The sequence below is a fragment of the Podarcis liolepis genome (assembly GCF_965112155.1).
Source record: "Podarcis liolepis genome assembly, chromosome: 7".
NCBI lineage: Eukaryota > Metazoa > Chordata > Lepidosauria > Squamata > Lacertidae > Podarcis > Podarcis liolepis.
This window is the reverse complement of record NC_139561.1, coordinates 31570311-31590435: the sequence shown is the minus strand read 5'-3', so window position 1 is coordinate 31590435 and position 20125 is coordinate 31570311. Positions and strand designations below refer to the sequence as shown.

The 20125-nt window shown below is 42.8% G+C and overlaps 3 protein-coding genes across 5 annotated transcripts in view; 1 reads left to right on the top strand and 2 right to left on the bottom strand.

The window, feature by feature from the left end:
- CEP89 (centrosomal protein 89) overlaps positions 1 to 5957 on the bottom strand; it is a 51157-nt gene extending 45200 nt beyond the window's left edge. Inside the window, exons 1-4 of the mRNA XM_083512600.1 lie at positions 5775 to 5957; positions 3190 to 3296; positions 1356 to 1517; positions 698 to 896 (exon numbers count right to left, since the gene is read on the bottom strand). Of these exons, the coding sequence (XP_083368726.1) occupies positions 698 to 896; positions 1356 to 1517; positions 3190 to 3296; positions 5775 to 5813 (507 nt within the window). The 5' untranslated portion in view covers positions 5814 to 5957. The remainder of the gene's footprint in view (positions 1 to 697; positions 897 to 1355; positions 1518 to 3189; positions 3297 to 5774) is intronic.
- Positions 5958 to 6056: 99 nt separating this feature from the next.
- FAAP24 (FA core complex associated protein 24) lies at positions 6057 to 13167 on the top strand. 3 transcript variants are annotated; one of them, XM_083512454.1, is made up of 5 exons: positions 6057 to 6261; positions 8273 to 8408; positions 8717 to 8856; positions 9561 to 9713; positions 10951 to 13167. In XM_083512454.1, exons 1-5 carry the CDS (start codon positions 6175 to 6177, stop codon positions 11197 to 11199), a joined length of 765 nt encoding a protein of 254 aa, XP_083368580.1. In that variant the 5' UTR covers positions 6057 to 6174; the 3' UTR covers positions 11200 to 13167. The 3 variants fall into 3 exon arrangements, with proteins under 3 accessions (XP_083368580.1, XP_083368581.1, XP_083368582.1); XM_083512455.1 differs by lacking the exon at positions 6057 to 6261 and adding an exon at positions 6549 to 6915; XM_083512456.1 differs by lacking the exon at positions 6057 to 6261 and adding an exon at positions 7095 to 7134.
- A 4127-nt stretch (positions 13168 to 17294) lies between these two features.
- RHPN2 (rhophilin Rho GTPase binding protein 2) overlaps positions 17295 to 20125 on the bottom strand; it is a 52488-nt gene continuing 49657 nt past the window's right edge. The window contains exon 16 of the mRNA XM_083512442.1: positions 17295 to 19937. Within this exon, the coding sequence (XP_083368568.1) occupies positions 19683 to 19937 (255 nt within the window). The 3' untranslated portion in view covers positions 17295 to 19682. The remainder of the gene's footprint in view (positions 19938 to 20125) is intronic.

Here is a 20125-nt window from a genome sequence, read left to right as displayed (position 1 = left end):
ATTTGGTAAAACACTCTAACCTGCTGTAACGATAGACTGTTAAGCGGTTTGCTCCCTCAGATGCAACCAATACAAACTGACATCACAAAGGAGGGGAAAATCAATGGGAATCTGAGGCAGAGACTTTTATTGATATTGTTTTATGAACCATAGCGCCTGTCTCCTTACTGTGGCATCACAGCTTTCATTATTTTGTAGAAATGGTCTTGCCAGACTAGTTTCAAAAATAGCTTTTACAACCAAGTAAAACAATGAGTGCTGAGCAGATATTTCAGCCGGTCTGGCTGCAAAAGTGAACAGCTTCCTGGAGTTTGAATACCAAGTATGATGCACAGTCTGCTCATAAATTCTGCTGCTAAAAACTCAATTACACTTATCCTCCCAAGATCATTTGGGAACTGTTCGATGAAGGAATAACTCCAGGCATCCATACAAAGGGCTGCTTCAGCCACAATACCATTTTTAATTACCAACATGTTGGTACCAGCAATTGGAAACTGTCTAGCTTTAAGTGAAAGATAAACAGCTGGGATTAGGAAACACATACAGTGCGAAGGAAAATGGCATCACTGTCAATTATACATGTAACAATAAAGGAACTGATAACAACGTAACATTTGCAAATGTGATTAAAAGAATTTATTATTTTTACAACTGTATTCAGAGAGCTGGCAGAAGCAGACACTCAAATGCTTACCTGTTTAATTTTGTGTGGAATAGCATAGCCAGCCTCGCTGCTAATGTTTATTTTTTTATCAATAACCTGATAGTTTGGATCTGGTTCCTTTTCTGTGTCTGAAGGGTATGTATCCATGTCCTCATCCTCACAACAACTGCCTGATACTTCCAAAGACTGCCCAGTGCTCCTGTCATCACCATTGCTCTTCCAGTTGTGACTGCAGGCAGAAAATGCATTCAGGGATATGAGTCACATACCCTCTCAAGTCTCCAAACCCTTGGGGTCCCTTCCTACTCTACAATTCTATGATTTCATGAGTCTTGGGTATGTGTGATTTCCATACCCTTCTTCTCATGTCCTGAAGATCAAAAGCATCTGATTTGGATTTTAAATTACCCATAATTCCATAAGATGTCCCAGCTGTAAACAAACTCATTTGTTTAAACTATGGTTTCAGATCCTAGCTTGTTCTCAAACCATAGCTTAAACAAATCACAAATGGAAAACAGATGCTTTCTATTTTCTTCCTCGGAAAGCAAGAGAGAACACGGGAACATTCATGTTTCTTATTATGTCTGAAGTGGGCTATAAAATCTTGGACTCTTTAACCAAAGGAAATAAAAGTTCTATTACAACTTTTCCAACAGTTCTCATCAATACATGCATTATATCCTACCGCGTTCGCAGCTCAGTGACTGTGGCATATGGCTCAATATAATTTTCTTGATCTTGCAAGTAACTGGCATCACTCTCAGAAAGAGATCGTTGACGTGGCTGAGGGATGGCAATGGTCCGTCCAGTTAGGGTTGTCACAAGAATAGCTGCGGCCAGAGCGGATCTGGAAAATAAAAATAAATACATATTTAAGCGTTTACAATGGCTTAGAACATTTTATCTCATTTCTGACAGGAATAACCTAAATGTTATTGTGTATAAGCAACAGAAGCTGGAAAAAAAGATGGTGGAGTGGGCAAACTGCCACCTTTCCTTGCCATTTTTGGTAACATACCTTGAATCATTAGGAGCTTAAAATGTAAAGCCCTCTTTGGCAATCAGATGTGGACCGAATTAAGTCTTCAAGGTAATATCACGTGCCTCCCTCTTATCAACTATGGGAAGAAAGGAGCCTTGCACATACTGGCTAGTTTTTTCAGCAAACTATGCTCGTGCATCTGTGGGGCACTAAATCACAGGATCAGGCCATCTCCTCACCTTTCTTTCTTTCTTTTCTTTCCTTACCTTGAAGAACAAAATGTGAACAAAATGAACCTCTGAAGCCTTTTCTGGACTGTACCACTTCACCCAGCAGGCAGGATGCTGTGTATCTGAATACTGGCTCACAATTTTCTTTGTGAAGGAAAGGATTGCTTTTTTTATGTTGAAGAACATTCAAGCATGAAACCTGTGTCTGAAGGATTACAGTCCAAGAAAAGCTCCACCACCACTTGATTCTCCTACATGCCTTACATGTAGTAAGACAATAAGTCTTACTGAACTCAACAGGACTTACTTTCAGCCCTGATTGTATAAATTTGCTAGAAGATGCTGCTGTTTGTGAGCGTGATTTTGAAAAGGTAAAAAAGGGAGGAAGAAAGGTGAGATTAAAAAATAATCAGAAAGCAAAATGAAGAAACAGTGATTCTTTTAAAAGATAAAAAAGGTTAATAATGTTTTTAAAGGATTGTATTTTACATTAGTACATTTTTCTGGGTTAAAATAATTTAAAAACAAAAGCATTTCATTACTCTTATTTGTCAGATAAACAATAATAATCTTTGTAAACACTGATGTTAAATTTAATTTTATATAGGGCTGCAACGTGATTAAGAAATTTTAACTTAGTCCCACAATTTATCAATTAAATTTGCATGTAAAACAATATTTCTGAAGCAAGAAGCAAACTTTCTATGTTTTTAGCAAATGCACACATGTATTTCTCATGTGTGAGAGAGAATATATATCTCCATTGATGGCCTGATTGATCAGCAGCACTTTTAGTCAATTATTTTTAATCACTTAATCCAACTGTAATCTGCACAGTCCCCTCACACATTCTTTGAATGTGTGAGGGATGTTGTTTGACCCCTTCTAACGTAATAGAAAACAAAGCTGCAGTCTTTATTACAGTATTAGGGAATCATCTTCAACCATTTCCACTGTGATCAATACAAGCACACCAGTGTAATGTATACATCAACTAGTTCTTGCAAAGGAAGGAGAGTTTAAAAAAAAGCCATATATTTGTGCTGCTAATTGGACTGTTCTGATCGTTGCTTTTTTGTCACTCATCAGATTTTTTTTTAGCCATCCTCATTACCAATTTAAAATTAATTTATAATTAACATGTTCAAATGGTTAACGACTTCAAAGCTGCAACCCTACATATTATTGGAATGTATTAGGTTTATGTTACAGCTGCAAGCAAGAGAGAGGCATGCATTTTAAATATATATCTATATATATTCTATGCAATGAATGGTAATCAAGAGATGAAAAACATTAAGACCTACCTGGGCCTTTCTGGAGAAGGGTTTGGACTACGAGGGGGAGGGGTGCGGGGGACGGCAGCTTTAGGTGCTATGGTAGCTGCAGGGATCAGGCCATGAGCTATATGTTTCTAGACAATTTAAAATAAAGTTAGTTGGCAATGACTGACCAAACACAATGGAGAAACACAAAACTAAGTATGCACAATGACTCAAAACAACACAAAAGGGGAGAGCAATTACATGCAAATTAATGTATGTATTGGATCCAGGGCCATAGCACTAAAGAACAGGAGTACTCAATATTGCAGCATGGCAACTGAACAATGAAAGTACAAAATACATGTATTTGGAACAAATGTTGCAGTCCTGTCTGTATTTACTTGGAAGAAAGTTCCTTTGAAAACAGTGTTACTTAACTGCTAAGTAAATATGCAAAGAATTGCACTATTAGGTCTCATTAATTTCATACTTTTAAGTATGTGCATAGAATCCAAAGAGGACTCAGTGCACCTAGATATATATATAATCTTACTTCATTTTAAATGAGAATACTACTATGCTATGTTACAAACTGATTTGAAACTCCTCTTGGGAAACTGCTGTGAAAGGAAAACAAGCCTGAAATCTTCTGGGGTGAGCAAAACTGGCTCGAGAGTTCTTTAGATCCTTAGAGACAGAGACTTGACATGTTTCATATGAAATATTTAACCACTTGAAAGCCATGCTGCTGAGTACAGCTACTGGCTTTAACTGGGGTTTTTTCAGGATAGCAACCAAAGCTTTCATTTATTGAAAGGAGGCAGCCACTTCTAACTAGCAGGGTAGTGAGCTATAGCCATTTCTATTTTTAAAGGCCATTTACAAAAGGATATTCTGTTCCCTGTCCCCGCTCCCATAAAACTGCAGTATTGTACAGCCTTACACATCCATCAAATACTTCTGAGTAAGTATGCACAAGAATAGGGCTCACTTGCATGTTAAGATAAACCCTAGTTATTGCTACTGTATTATATTTATTACCCACCCTTCACCAGAAGCAATATAAAATACAGTATTAAAAGCAACTTAAAACAAATTGCAGTCACTACTAGGTTGTGTCTTAGAATGCTATATCTCAAAAGTCAAACATCTGGGTAAAGTGTTGTGTCTTTAGTATACCATGAAAGTTGTGCCATGAAGGTGCCAGACATACCTCTGTGGGGAGGAAATTTGACAGTTTATGGGCTGCCACTGATAATGTGCTCTCCTCGGTTACACACAACCCTGAACCTCTGAGTGTGATGGAACTACCAAAATGAGCCCCTCTTAACACCTGAGAGGGTCTGCACCTTAGTGGTCTTTTAGATATTTGGGGGCTATGTTGTTTAGGGCTTTTAAACACTCGCATGAGAACCTTAAACTGGGCTGGAAACAAGCTAGCAACCAGTGCAGCTGTTTTAAAACAGGAGTTATACGAGTTCTAAACAGGACTCCATCCAGTAATTTGGCCACTCCATTTTGGAACAGTTTAAGTTTCTGAGTTGTTTTCAAGGGCAGCCCCATGTAGAGCACATTGTATTAAGGCAGTCTGGAAGATATCAGAACATGGACTACAGTGGTGACACAACAGGACAATTACCATGGTCCTCCCAATAGTATACTGTGAACATACTGGTCTTGCCCATTCTGCTTCCCACAGCTACCATACAACAGAAATAAACGCACAATTCCTGGCAACTGATGCAATACTGGTCAAATATTCAAAAAGTTGCAATTAATGCCACAAAGCAGTTATCAGTAGTGTGTACTTTGAAACCTGTGTTGCTAGTTTCTTATGTTGGATTGCTTATTGTTATAGATCTGGGGGAATCCCCCTGGCCTAAACCCTAGGAATGAATAAATATTATGATTTTGTAACAACATTTTAAAAATAAAAACATTGATTTTTTTCAGGTCACTGTTCATAGGAAGCATATTTATATTTATATGTATGGCTCTTCAGGCATGGTAAAGCTAACACCAAAAATGTTCAGTTGTATTTTGATCTTGGATGAAGAAGATTAAACAGGATGATTGTCCTGGAAATGCTGCAGCAACAGTAATAGCTTGATACGGATGTCCACCCAGTGTGGGAAAGGAGCCAGTCAACTTGCAGTATCGCTTTGCATACAGGAAGTCCCCCGGGGCCTCTCCAGTTAAAGCAGAACTTGAAGCAGCAAAGACTGGGAAATAACTTTGCCCTAGTCCCTGAAGCACCACCACAAGTCACAGTAGGCAAAGGCGGACGAGGTGGCTTCAATATGCATGATTCTACGTATAGAAACTTCATGCCTTCAAAAATTACACTATTCGCATGAGAACTTCCCTTTCTAGAGCAAAATGACTTGTTTCTAGACTTATTATTAGGTTACTGGCGTGTCCCGAAGACACAGAACAGGGACATTGCTAAGTGTGCAAGGCTTTCCTCATCTCTCCCCCTTCGGACAAGTTGTCCAGTGGGACGCCGAGAGTGGCAGTGGAAGAGCTTCTCGGTCGCCATGGCAACCGGCGCCCCTGACAAGACACGGGGGGCGTGGTGGGGGCTCCCCTTCTCCGAACCAGCACCAGACCCCGGCCCTGATACTCACGAATTGGCCCCTCCGGCCGCTCCTGAAGCGAAGCGCCATGTATGCGGAAGAGGGTTGAGCAGCGTACGCAGAAAAGGACGGCGAGGGAGAGTCTTCGCCGCCGCTGCCGCCGCCTGGAAGCGGGGAGAAAGAAGCGATTCCGCCCGGGCAGCAGAGACGCTTCCCCTCTCGCAACCACGCCGGAACAAGCCGCGCGGCGATTGGCCACGGCCTCCCACTTCCACCAATCGCCGCTCGCTTTACTGCTTCCGCCTTCCCCTTAGCAACCGGGCAGCCGTTGAAGGAGAAGCCCCGCCCATTCCTTCTCTCGTCGCTCGCTCGCGCGCATCTTTTCGTTTTGTGTTTTGACGGGGAGGGGGGAGCTTTGAGTTGCGATTGGCTGGTTGGCCCGGTGTCCGTCATGCGCAGAGCGCGCGCGCTGCTCAAAGTTGGGGCGCGTCTGTCTCTCTTTCTCTCTCTCTCTGGAAGCGGAGCTGGCGAGGATTGGGTGGGTTTTGTCGAGAAGGGGAGGGGGGTTCTTTAACCTCCACCCACCCTCTTTTATTGCAGGATACAGTGGTACCTCAGGTTACATACGCTTCAGGTTACAGACTCCGCTAACCCAAAAATAGTACCTCGGGTTAAGAACTTTGCTTCAGGATGAGAACAGAAATCGTGCTCCGGTGGCGCGGCGGCAGCGGGAGGCCCCATTAGCTAAAGTGGTGCTTCAGATTAAGAACAGTTTCAGGTTAAGAACGGACCTCCGGAACGGATTAAGTTCTTAACCCGAGGTACCACTGTACTGGCCTTTGCAGAAAGCAACCTCTAAGGAGCACTAGGTGCCAGTGAGGGGGAAGGAAGGGCAAACTGGACCAGGAAAGGAGGCAGAAGCCGGACAAGCACACGCAGGGAGAGGGCAGCAGCTGAGGCTCCCCTGCTTCCTGGCTTCGCATAGGCATCTGGTTGGCCACTGAAACCGTAAGGAAGCCAAGCTACAGGGCCGGGTGCTGCAGTTTCCTGCCTTCTTCCTAACGTGTGGCTGTTGCTGGGTGGGCGCCTGTATTTTCAGCCCTGCGTGTGGCGTGATCTCTCTCCTGCCTTAAAGCAAGGGTCTCCCAACCAGGGTTGGATTTAGGTTTGATGAGGCCCTAAGCTACTGAAGGTAATGTCACTTTTTTTGTGTTGAATATATAGGTAAAGGTAAAGGGACCCCTGACCATTAGGTCCAGTCGTGACCGACTCTGGGGTTGCGGCGCTCATCTCGCTTTATTGGCCGAGGGAGCCAGCGTACAGCTTCCGGGTCATGTGGCCAGCATGACTGAGCCGCTTCTGGCGAACCAGAGCAGCGCACGGAAACACCGTTTATCTTCCCACCGGAGCGGTACCTATTTATCTACTTGCACTTTGATGTGCTTTTTTGAACTGCTAGGTTGGCAGGAGCAGGGACCGAGCAACGGGAGCTCACCCCATCAAGGGGATTCAAACCGCTGACCTTCTGATCAACAAGCCCTAGGCTCTGTGGTTTAACCCACAGCACCACCCGCGTCCCTGTTGAATATATACTATAGGGTAATTTATGGACCTAATAGGTATCTAAAGCTATGTGCACATAACAAAAAGCTAGCAGCCGGGCCCATTATTTACATCATAGGAGCCTACACAACACAAAACACTGTTGCTGTATGTAGGTTTTATTTTATTTGTTTTATATCTTATATTTTGGAAATGTACATTTTTTTCCCTTTAGATTTTTTGGGGACCCCCATTGATTAGCTTATACATAAATTCGGCACTGCTGCCAAACTTTACTGGACAACCCGGGTGCACATTTTGAAAGATGGCAGCATGGTACAGAGGGTGTGGGAGAGGAGAATAGTCACAGGACAGCTGCCATGAGGTATGTGGCCTAACAACACAGCCACTATGTCGGGGGAAGGCATGGCATCATACAAAATTGGAGAAAGCGCAATCATGGTGAAGCTTTTCATATAGCTGTACTGCATTTCCATATTTTAAAAACTGCTCGACCTGACGAATTTCTGGCTAGAAAATAAGAAAGTGTGTTGAAGGGAGGTGAAAAGCAGCAGCAGCTCTTGAGAAATAACACACCTACCAATTGCAGCTCAGACTTCTCTCATAAGCAGGCAGGAACAGTTAGGTTTCCTACTCTCACAAAAATCAGTTAGAAGGGTACCTGCATGTTTTGCTTTGTAACTTTCTGTGGGGGCGGGGGCTGGATTTCTAAAAAAAACAACAACATCTGGAACCTCTGCTTGGTGGTGCCAATAAATGCCATTGTAGGCACTTGGGTTGGTGACCCCTGGTTTACACATTCCTATTTTTTGTGTCCAAAATTGTGCTATGCAGGGCTTTACAAATGGAGTATGTACCAGAAAGAAATAAAAACCTCTGACAGATGATTTGTTTATTAACCCAACAGCCCAGTGCCCATATGCAATGCTTCTGCATCTCATGAATAATACCTTGTTGCCTTATTTTTCCTGTGTGTTTTATGACAGGTGTTTACAAAACGAAGGAGGTCAGTGATGGCAAATGAAGGCACTCCTGTCCGACTAGGAGCCGTTAGTGTCCCTTATGGGCATGTGATTGGCCATGAGAAATGGAAAGGCTCTCTGGTTGCTCAGGGGATACAAGGTAACCGTGTCAATAGAAAACAGAACATTTGTGAAAATGTAATTAAAATACAAGATCTGGATAGGGAGTTAGACTAGAATACTTTAAGCCAGATTTTTAAAGTCAGTTTTGATCTTTTGTAAAGTGCACTTGCCATGAGAGGCTGTAGCCCTAAATATAAGTGGGAGTAAGTTTTATTGAAATTAATGGAACTTTTTATAAATAAATATTAATATTGGATAGGTAGACAAGGTTTCACCCGAATTCATATTTGATGCTCTGTTATAGTTATCTTGTTACTAAAATCTTCTTGTGTCTCTTATTTCAAGGGAAAGTTAAACTAATTCTAGAAGATGGCCTGGGAGTCGTAGACTTCCATCTTTCAAACAGATCCTGTGTCCTTTATATTTCTGAAGCAGACCTGGTTGCAGGAAATGGCTTCAAAAGGAGACTTGTTCGCTTTAGAAACGTAAGTGTTGCCTGAAATAGCTGGTGTTCGCCTGACTCCCCATTTATAGAACTTCCATCAGCAAGAATGTCAGGGCACTTTTAACACAGTTCAAGGATAGAGACCTCTCTTCTACTCAGCGCACACTGATGGTACTATATCTGATGCTAAATATAACTAGAAAACAACCCTTTCATGTAGTTTTATCTTTATCTGTCTTGTTTCAGAAAACTTGCAGTTCTTCCTGCCCCCTGGATTTGCTATCTTCATTTTCTGTTTTAATTTTATTCTCACCTTTTAAAAACTGGATGATTCACATATTATTAGTAGGTGAAGCTTTTCATATTATCTCCATACCAGGAAATGCTTTATCTGTTTGATTTCTTCATAACCCGAGATAACTGGTTAGCCACTGTTAGAAACAAGATACTGAGTGTGACACAGTGGTCATTGACGATGTTGGTGTATCAGGCTGCTGTTAAAGGTGCAGGAGCAGAACTAGAACAGAAGTGGCAGCCATCATCTTTTAAATAAGTTCAACCTTTAGGCTGATAAATAAAAGCTTGTCAGCAGCCAGGTCCCCCTCATCCCTACTGAGCAAAGATGAACATGAACAGAAGCAGAGGCTTGATTGGAAACTGAACATACAGATCAAAGCACATTTCCATGTCACTTTTGATACCACTAATAGCTTTGTTCCATCCAATTCTTTTTTACTGTTTAAGGCTTGCAATCTCCAAGGGATTGTTATAGTTGAAAAAACCCAGATAAGCGGTCAGTATTTTCCAGCAGTGCAAAAATTTGTTGTCCTGGAACTTGGGATGACGTTACTTCCGGTGGCAAGCCAAGAAGAAGCGGCACAGCTTATTATCCAGCTGGTAAGTCCCTTCAGGAGCTGTTTATACTGCCAAATGAGTGGAATTGTGCACATGTCAGGCATATTACATTGGACATGGGTAGCAAATGGGGAATGAAATGAAGAGGGAACAGATAATTAAACAATTGGACTGTGAGAACTTAGAAAAGGATGCTGTGATTACTAAGACCAACATGGGTTCCTCGAAAAGAAGTCATGCCAGATGAATCTCATTTCTTCTTTTGATAGAGCTTGGTGAATCGGGGGAATGCTGTGGACATAGTGTATCTTAATTTCAATCAGACTTTTGACAAAGTTCTTGGAGAGAAGCTGGTAATGAATTTCAATAGGGACAAATGTAAGTTTCTGCACTTAGACAAGAAGAACCAGCTGTACAAACATAAGGCAGGGGAACCATGACTTGCCAGTAGTACATGTGAAAAGGATCTTGAGGTCTTAGTAGACCACAAGCTTAACATGGGTCAACAGTGTGATGCAGCAGCAAAATAGTCTGCATCAAGAGAAGTATAGTGTCCCGATCAAGGGTACCACTCTATTCTGCCTTGTGTCCAGTTCTGGGCACCACAGCTGGAGAAGGATATTGACAAGCTGGAATGTGTGCAGAGGAAGGCAACCAAAATGATAAAGGGTTTGCAAACCAAGTCTTATGAGGAACAGTTGAGGGAACTGGATATGTTTAGCCTGGTAAAGATCTACAAATACTTAAAGGGCTTTCACATGGAGGATGGAGCAAGCTTGTTTTCTCCAGCTCTAGAGGCTAGGACCCAAACCAATGAATTTAAGTTACAATAAAGGAGGTTCTGATTAAACATCAGGAATACCTTTCCAACATTAAGAGCTATTCAACAGTGGAACAGTCTCACACGAGAGGTTGTGGAACAGGTTCTTAAGCAGAAGTTCAATGGTCATTTGTTATGTATGATCTAGTTAAGATTCCTTCACTGCAAGGAGTTGGAATCGATGACCCTTGAAGTCCCTTCCAATTCTATGATTTTATGCCACCTGTTTCTATTGAGGCTCTGCAGTGTGTTTACAATGCTGGTGATCTTTGCTTTTTAGTTTTACTCATTTTCTCAGTCAGCAGAGGAGCAGAGCATACAGAAAAAGGGTTAATTCCTTTTCTAGAAGGCAGGATCAACACTGCTCCTAGGGAGAGGGGGGAAACATGTAACAGAATGAAATGATTAACACTAAAAGCCACTAGAGGGTGCTCAGACTCTCCTTGTTGTCTGTTCCAGGTGCAGGAGCAAACTAAAGATCAAGCCAGCAACCCCCTTTTGGCTAAGAAATGTCCCCAGCTCTTAGAGGCTTCTGTATTCCAAACGGTTCAGCAGATTCCGGGAGTTGGGAAAACAAAAGCTTTGCTTCTCCTGGAACAGTTTCAAAACCTCCACCAGCTTTGCAACGCATCCGTCCAGGAGCTTGAGCAAGTAGTTGGACACGCCCTAGCCCAACAAATCCATGCATTTTTTGCACAGGCAAAGTAATCTCACCTGGTTGGGAAGGTGGAAGTGAACCATGTACACCATCTCAAGCTCCTTGCTCAAAGGACAAAGGTGGGTTATAAACATAATAAAAACCTCCATGTAGCCTGCATGCTTGAACAGCGTCACAAACACATTTTGGATTTGGGTAGCGGCCTTGCTTGTTACCGCCATGGCAGATGGTTGTCGACTTTTGTCTGAAGTTACCTGATGTAAGCCTTGTATCTGTGACACATAAGTAGCACGGCCAGGATCCTAAGAACTGCAGCTGGTCCCATGTGCCTAAGAAGGCTTTATATCATTTTTCAAACATCAGCTTCCATTTCCCATAACGAGCGTCCCCTGAAATTGTGGGGGGTTTGCAAAAGCAGTTTGCAGGTCAAAAGAGCAAATGAGATTACAAAAATTCCACTGAGTGCCCACCTGGAGCAGCTATTTGGATCTTAGCTACTTTTCCTTGGACAAGTCGAAGCACCCATTTAATATAAAACTCTTCTAGTATACGATGAAATACCCTGAATGTTAGGGTTGGGATTAGACGGAGAAGCGCTCTGCTCACAAATGCTTAAGTAGTGAGTTCTCAATTATTATTGGTTGCCATTCACACACCCTTTTTGCAATAAGCTTTGATTTTGTTTATTTTGGAGTGACTGGGGGAAAACCACTGGGGGTCCAAGCCTATGGAGGGTGAAGTGGTGCCTGGCCTGACTTTTGCAAACATGAAGCCAGCAGTTGAGCTGCCATTTTCTCCAATAAGGACAAGCAACTTAAGAAGAATCATTGCTGTGGTTGCCTCAAATGACTCATCAGACCAAGGCTCCTGCTGTCAAAATTGCCTGGGGAAATATATTCTCGCAAGTGGTGCTATGAAACCAACCCTTCCCGCCCCCAAGTTGATCGCAAGTCTGTGAAGCCTTATCTATTGCTGTTGCATCAGCTTTCATCCGCACCTGACCTGACCAGCTGCCAGGTTGCTTTTGTGTAAATCATCTTGTTTCAGGTGACAGGCTTGGAAACCGGCTGTCTTGGCGCAACCTGAAGATCACTTTTCTGCCAGGCACCTGGGATGCTGCCAACCTGAAACACGTAGGAGTGTCAGAGTTAAAAAGGGTGCCTGACTCAGACTTCCTCACCTGCCGGTGGCGTTCTGTATGCCTTTCGGTGGAGTCATGCTTTCGTGAAACTCAAAGGTTATAACCAAGCCCTTCTGGGCAAGGCTCCCAGCCTGTTGTTCGGTTCTCTTCAGAGAAGTGGACGCCTGGGAGGACAAATGGAAAGTGATGCATCTCTCTTGACTTTTTTACTGCCTGCAGTCCCATTTTAAAGACATCCCCTGTGGATGTTCCTGCATTTTGGCTATGGATGAATCCACTAATTTGGTTCCTGTCCCTTGCACAGTATTTGCCATTACAAGCACTCAATTCTAGACAAGCAAAAAAAAAAAGTTGTTTTGCTAATTAATTGTGTTTTCCAATTAGTGGTCCTTTGTTGGTGGAAGGCATCTGGTAGCTAAATGGGGGAGGGATGAAGTTTTCAGTTATTCTTCCTGTGTGGCCTCCAGATCTGCTTCAGAAGGTCCCCTAACCCTCTGGAGTGGATACTTTGGGGTTGGGGGCTCCCATGTCTTCATCACAGGCACACAAATTGGAGAAACTCTTAGTCTGTAGGCTGCCGACACATTCTGTCTCCTCTGACAAGTTAACTGATTCAGTATTGCTTTTCATCACTTTTGAGGGTCTTTTGGTTAATTTGAAAATTTCACTAAAATTGCTTACTTTTTTTGCTATTTTATTAACACCTTTAGTTTCACCTCAATACATGTGACTATACTTGTTCATGGTCTCCCCTCCTATTACACTCTCCCCTCCCCTCTGAATGCCCCCCAAGTTGAGATTTGGACGAAGACCCTTATGTAATTCTGTAAAATATGGTGTATGGCTTTTATAAATTAAAAATAAAATAATCACTAAATGTTTTGCAAGTTCTAGGCACAAGAACCACAGGTGATCAGTTCTAAATTTCATTGATTTAATCTGAAGGGAATAATTTCTATGAACTGTAGGGATTTTTGTGGTCCTTGATCTGTGATTCTACTGCTGTATTGAAAGAAATGTGGGAAGTGGACTTGGGGAAAACAATCCTGGAAGGGTCCTTGAAGGCCATGTGGGACAAAGACCCATAGAGGTCCATCTCGGCCAGGGTCTGGGAATCTGCGGAAAGTGGCCCTGAGGTGGCCCTTGACTCTTAAACTGGGGCACATGGGGACTCTTCCAAATCCAGAGCATTTTAGTCGGGTTGCTGTTTGTTTGGGACCTTCTACCACACATGGTGCCTATTCCCAGATGTCAAGCCACTCGGACCAGAATTTTCCAAGAGATTTCTGGCATTGCCTCTCACATCATTCCACCCTCCCCTCAAATTTACTCTGTTACCTATTCTCTCAGAGCAGCTGCAACTATTGGAAATACAGCCTGCATTTCATGTTTGATGTTTAAAAGTATGATAAAAAAATTCCTTCCAGTAGCACCTTAAAGACCAACAGAGGTGCTACTGGAAGGAATTTTTTTATTTTGACTATGGCAGACCAACACAGCTACCTATCTGTAAAAGTATGATGTCTTAGAGAAACGGATGCAACAGAATAAACTCGGTTGAGGAAGCTTCAAAGCGGAGACCTTTATTGAATCTTGGTGGCTTCTCTTACAAGGACAATAGCACCAGTGGCCATTCCCAGGGGTAAGTAGGCGGAACAATGGATATGACTTGCCTTTGTACATTAGGCTACACTTCATGGAACCATAGAAGTCAGAGGGTTCTGTGTACACAGACCTCTCCTGCCATCCTCTAGACAGGCAAGCAAGCGGCATTATTGCAGTTGAAGTCCATGTTCTAGCCAGGCAAAAGCAATCCAGGTAGATGAGGAGCAGGGTTGGGGAGAGGTGTGGATGTGGGGGCAGAATGCTGAGAGCCAGAGAGGCCTGACATTCCCTACGCCTGCTTTCCATGGTGAAGCAGCTGCTCCAACTCCGCTCAATTGATGCTTTTGAATTATGGTGCTGGAAGAGACTCTTGAGAGTCCCATGGACTGCAAGAAGATCAAACCTCTCCATTCTGAAGGAAATCAGCCCTGAGTGCTCACTGGAAGGACAGATCCTGAAGCTGAGGCTCCAATACTTTGGCCACCTCATGAGAAGAGAAGACTCCCTGGAAAAGACCCTGATGTTGGGAAAGATTGAGGGCACAAGGAGAAGGGGATGACAGAGGACAAGATGGTTGGACAATGTTCTCGAAGCTACCACAATGAGTTTGACCAAACTGCGGGAGGCAGTAGAAGACAGGAGTGCCTGGCGTACTCTGGTCCATGGGGTCACGAAGAGTCGGACACGACTAAACAACAACAACAACACCTTCTAAACCAAGCCTTCAGTTGGGTGTAGCAGAGCACAACAGGTGGGCTCTTGGGGTTATCATTCAAACATCAGTGCTAGGAAGTTCTCTGGGCGTTCAAAAGCAACCTTTTGCAATCCAGAGTGCTGAGGCATGCAGAAGCAGGAAGGACATTCAAGTTTCTTGCCATCAGGTCTTTTCATGAGTCACCAGAAGGGCAAAAGCATTTAGGCAGTCTTGTCTTGCACTGAAAGATAACGAAAGGTGCCCTCAGGTGCACAGACTTCTCCAGGAAGTTCAGCTATGGTCATTAAAGAGAAAAAAACTTTTGTCTATGACTAAAGCCTTAGGGATTTAGGTCATAGATCAATGATCAGATACTTTGCGAACAAACTTGATTGATACAGTATGTGTTACATGTTGAATCATAGATAGGCCTTACCCTACAAATACGTCAAGTTTTCTAGGTGCCACAGGGCTTTGAGTGCTTTCGATGTTGGTAGAATAACATTTGGAATGCAAGTCTCTATTTTGTAAACCCTGGAGATTTTTTAAAAAGTATTTCTGAATGCCTGCCTTCTAGAATGTTTATTTTTTTAAAAACAACAACAACAACCCACACATACATCTAGCTTTGTAATTAATCATTGTGGCTTTGTTTAGTTTAATCTGAGCTGCAAAGCACTATCTGTTGCAAGGGGTTCTCTTTGCTGCCTCCATTTAAGCAACTGACCAGCAGCAGCTCAGCCCATGGCTTCAGTCTGCGACTCTTTTCAAGTCCTATTAGGACATGGATTGGGCCTTCCACTGTGGCCAGTAGTTAAGAGAGGAGCTGAGTTGTGGGCCAGCAACATCTTGAATGCTGCATGCTCCCCATTGCTTGCGAAGAAAAACCAGGATCAAACCTGATAACTTCTGAATGCAGATCTCATATGTGTTATTACTGAGCTGCAGCTTTTTGCTGCGGTGCTTCTGGGGCAATTTAGGAGCCCTCCTCAGACCTCCCTGTGAACTCCTCACTGAAGTGTGGGTGCGCATACTAATCTCTCAAACAGTGGAGGTTGTAGGATGAAAGTAATTTAATCACAGTTGTTGCAAAACATTACTACAGTTCAAATACAAAGAGGCTGCATTTCCATAGCAATGCAATTTTATGGGGATGCAGATTCCCATATTCCATAGATATGAGTTACTGGAGCCTCAAATATAATGATTAGATTGCCATTGGTAGTTAGGATTTCTTGCAAAAGCAAGGAAAGTGGTAGCTGTGTTGGTGTTACTTGATTGTCTGAAGTACAGTGGTACCTCGGGTTAAGTACTTAATTTGTTCTGGAGGTCCGTTCTTAACCTGAAACTGTTCTTAACCTGAAGCACCACTTTAGCTAATGGGGCCTCCTGCTGCCGCCGCGCCGCCGGAGCACAATTTCTGTTCTCATCCTGAAGCAAAGTTCTTAACCCGAGGTAATATTTCTGGGTTAGCGGAGTCTGTAACCTGAAGCGTATGTAACCTGAAGCGTACGTAACCCGGGGTACCACTGTATATGCCTTCTTTCTGGTGTTTCTTTTCCCAGTTGTATATTTTTCTACTTTGTGTATACTGAGATGCCTTCATTTATTGTTTTCCAGTCTATATGTCCAGTTAATTATTTTAAATGGTTGGCCTGTTCCATTAGATTAAGGAAACCGAGAACATGAGTAATTAAGTGCAAGGGCTGTTCCTGCTAATGAAGTTAAAGTCTTACTTCCTAATCTATCAAAATCTTTATCACAATTTGCGAAACAGCCGTGCTGCTCCTTTTTCACACAGTGGGTTTATGAAGATTTTAAACCCAAAGTATTATTTTTTTTAAGTAAGGGTCTGGGCACGTACGGCTAACCTGTAACTCATAACACATCCTAGTGATCTTGGAAAGGTTTTGGAGAAGAAGCAGATCCGAGAATGAATTGTAGCACTAAGCAAAAAAATAAAATTTAAAAATCGCCAGGAGGGCTGTGTGACATTTCTTTTGCTTCTGTATCCCTGTCTTGATCTGGAGTGAAAATATGCAAGGGGTAAGTGGAGCCAGAATGTTTGAACAAAACTATTTCCCTATTATGCAAGAGGGGACACAGGAGAGTGGGTGAAAGAAGGGACTTTGACTTGGAGGAAGCAGGTCCCCCTGTTTTCATACATTTCCACCACCACCTCAACCTGATCCTTTATTGGCTCTTGCAGCTTAAAGAGGAGGGAGTCTTAGCTCCATGGCTGTGCACCTGTTCCTTATGCTTAAGGTCCCAGGTTAGGAACAGGGAAAACTGCTTTAAACTGAGTTAGAGGAGCAGTCAATCTAGCTTGGTTTTATCTACACTGACTGGCAGCAGCTCGCCAGGGTTTCAGACAGGGGTCTCACCCAACCATACCTGGGATTGCTAAGCAGATGCTCTGCCAAATCTGTGGCATCTCCGTTTAAAAGGATCAGGCAGCAGGCAATGGGAAATACCTCTGCCAGAGACCCTGGAGAGGTGCTACTAATCATGGAAGATGATACTGAGCTAGATTGAAGAACAGCAACTGTGCAACATTGTAAAATTAACACAATATATCCAAATACACCATACAGTTTTTCAACAATTTAGATATCAAAACGATATATTAAAAAGTAGAAATGCAAGTATTATACTGCCTGTGTTGCTGTATGTAATATAATGACACAATCAGAAGATTTGCTGCATGACTTGCTACACATATTTTATTAATGGACAGAATTGATTCCACAGTGTTAATTCAGATATTGCACAACAACAAAAAACAATAGCAGCAGCTGCTATTTATGATTTTTCCTTTCACAGAAGGATCATTATGAAGCAAGTTGTTTTAAATCTGCATTCTAAACAAATGTCAACAGTCAATCAGAATTGAAACTGTATCATACTGTTCATATTCAACTGGAAAATAAGTTGTTCCTCAGCAGAATTCACCTGCAGGACTCATTCTTAAATAAAATCTTTTAAAATTTATATATTTACACCCTACCATGTATAAACACAAAAGCCTAAGAAGAATCATGAGTTAATACAAAGTTAGTGGTCCAGATTTTCCAAGAACTTTCCACTTGAAACATTTTCTAAAATTTCAAATCAGCAGAAGCAATCTCAACTCCAGCGCAACCCAAAGCAGGAGCTCAGATGGAGTTAGGATTTCATCCGCTTAATCTGTATTAACCAAACATCGTAAGATCTACCCTGTAGACAATATTCAGTCTAACACAACTGTGTTAGCAACCTGCAACTTTACAATGAACAGAAGTTATAGCAGCAATAAAACACAAAATTACGGGGTGGGAGGGAGATCACATTTACCAGCTGGCTGAGTTCCTAAGTCACTGGTGAATCCCTAAATTTCTCTTTAAGGCACTGTTAATTACATTGGAAGCCCTTTGGAATATTACTCCAAATACAGTGGCACTATGGAAGCTGCAGCTTGGGGTGGGGGCTGCGACCCTCCAGATGTTGCTGGACTACCGGTCACAAAATCCCCAACCAGCAGGCCTGCTAACTGGTTCTGATGCTGGATTCCAACGTAATCTGGAAGGTCAACAGTTCCCCAGCTCTGCTGTAACTGAACTATACGTTTTTACAATGGTGTGAGCTTGATCCAGGCCAAAAGCAATTTTTTTATTGCCCCTTCCTATCTTTAACACCTGTAGCAATATATAACCCGGATAGTTTTAAATTGCCACCACAAATTGCCATATTTACAGTTATTATTATTATTCGGCTTCACAGAGGTAAAGAACCTACAGCGTATCATGCAATTCTGAAATATTAGGACTACTAAACCGTTTTTGTGAAAGATATACTCAATGCCCTCTGCATATTACATAGCAGCACCATGGAAGATGCATTGCTGTGGGTCTATCCTGTGGTGGCGTTGTAATGTTGGACTCCAACCACATCTGGAGGGCCAGAGGTAACCCACCACTGATTTAAATTCATGTAACTTCATGGAAGAGAAGGCTATCAATGGTTTCTAGCCACAACAGATACGCTATGCCCTCCACAGTTGGAGGCAGCAATGCTTCTGAATACCAGTTGCTGGAAACCATAGGAGGGGAGAAGCCACTTGTGTTCGAATCCTGCTTGCTGGTTTCCCACAAGCAACTGTGAGAACAGGATGCTGGACTAGATGGGCCATTGGCCTGATCCAGCAGGCTTTTTTTCTGTCCATAACTGGGACCATCTCCCAAGTTTGAGGGGACCTTTGACAAAGTGCTCTCGGGTGAGCCCCCCTCCTAAATTGACAAGCCCTAGCAGTGGGTGGTGCACTCTGATTGGCACTGGACTGTTGCCATTTTAATTTCCCACAATGCTCTGAACCTTTGGGCAGACGGCGCGCGAGACCCACTTATTAACTTAACCAAGGGATGGGGGAACCTGCTGCACCCCTGGTATTTGGGGACCCCCCAGCTGTTTCCACTAGCTTGGCCAGTGATTAGGGATTATGGTCAGAGATTATCTAGAGGGCCATAGGCTCCCACCACATCAGTCTCCCCTGTAATCTTTGCTGGACTCCAGTGGCTCCACATCAATGTACAGTGACAGGAGAACTGCCCCTAACTCTATGGCATTTTTGCAAGCAATTGTTTTCCTTTGTCTGCCAGTCTAAAGCGGACATTCAATCAGCCTTCGTTTAAAATTGCTGTTCATCACCGGTATCATGTCATGAACTTGCCCCTGCTATATACAATGACATTTTTTAAAATCCTTCATAAGTCTTTGCAGCTTATACTGCATGCTATAAACAACTTTGTCTATAGTTTTGCAGGACAAATAATAACTAGGACAGAAACCCAGACAGGAATCTCACATGTAGTCTGGTAGCAACATAGACATTTTCTTTTCAAGTGAAAGGACTCCCAAATCTCTCCTGATGACAATGCTGTGCTTCTCCAACAGTGGCAGCGCAGGATCCTTAAAAACCATGTAGGGCGGGCCAGATGTGAGCTGGCAGTGCCGTAACTCTGGGCTTACTCCAGATTCACAAAAGGGCTACATTTCAGATTTATGGCACATGCATTCAGGGAACCTTTCCATCAAGAATAAGCCTCTCTTTTCAAGTCCTAGTACAAGGAGCTGTCCGTACTCAAGAGTGTGAAAGGCGAGACAAGTTTCTTCTTGGTTGGGGTGCTTCCAGGGACAGCGGAAGGCAGGCAAAGTGTGCTGGCTGCTTTTTTCCTGTTCTTCGTTCCCCAACTCAAAAAGGAAAGTTTAGGAGCCACCTTCTTGGTCTTATCTATTTTATCTTCTTCCATAGCCAAACAAATCAGAGAGTATGTTTTCTGCATTCCTGCCGAATAAGTTGCACTTTTGTTATGCTAGGAGGGAAAGAGCATAAAAATATTAATAATCAGTCATCCATGATGGGTCAACATTTGGAAGACAACAAAAGGGCATGCAGTGTGTGAACCATTTGCTGAGACAGATTTTGCCATTCTTCAGCATTAATTATATTCCATGATGGACACAGGCCAATCTAGACCACTGAACTTTGCTTGTTAGGTCT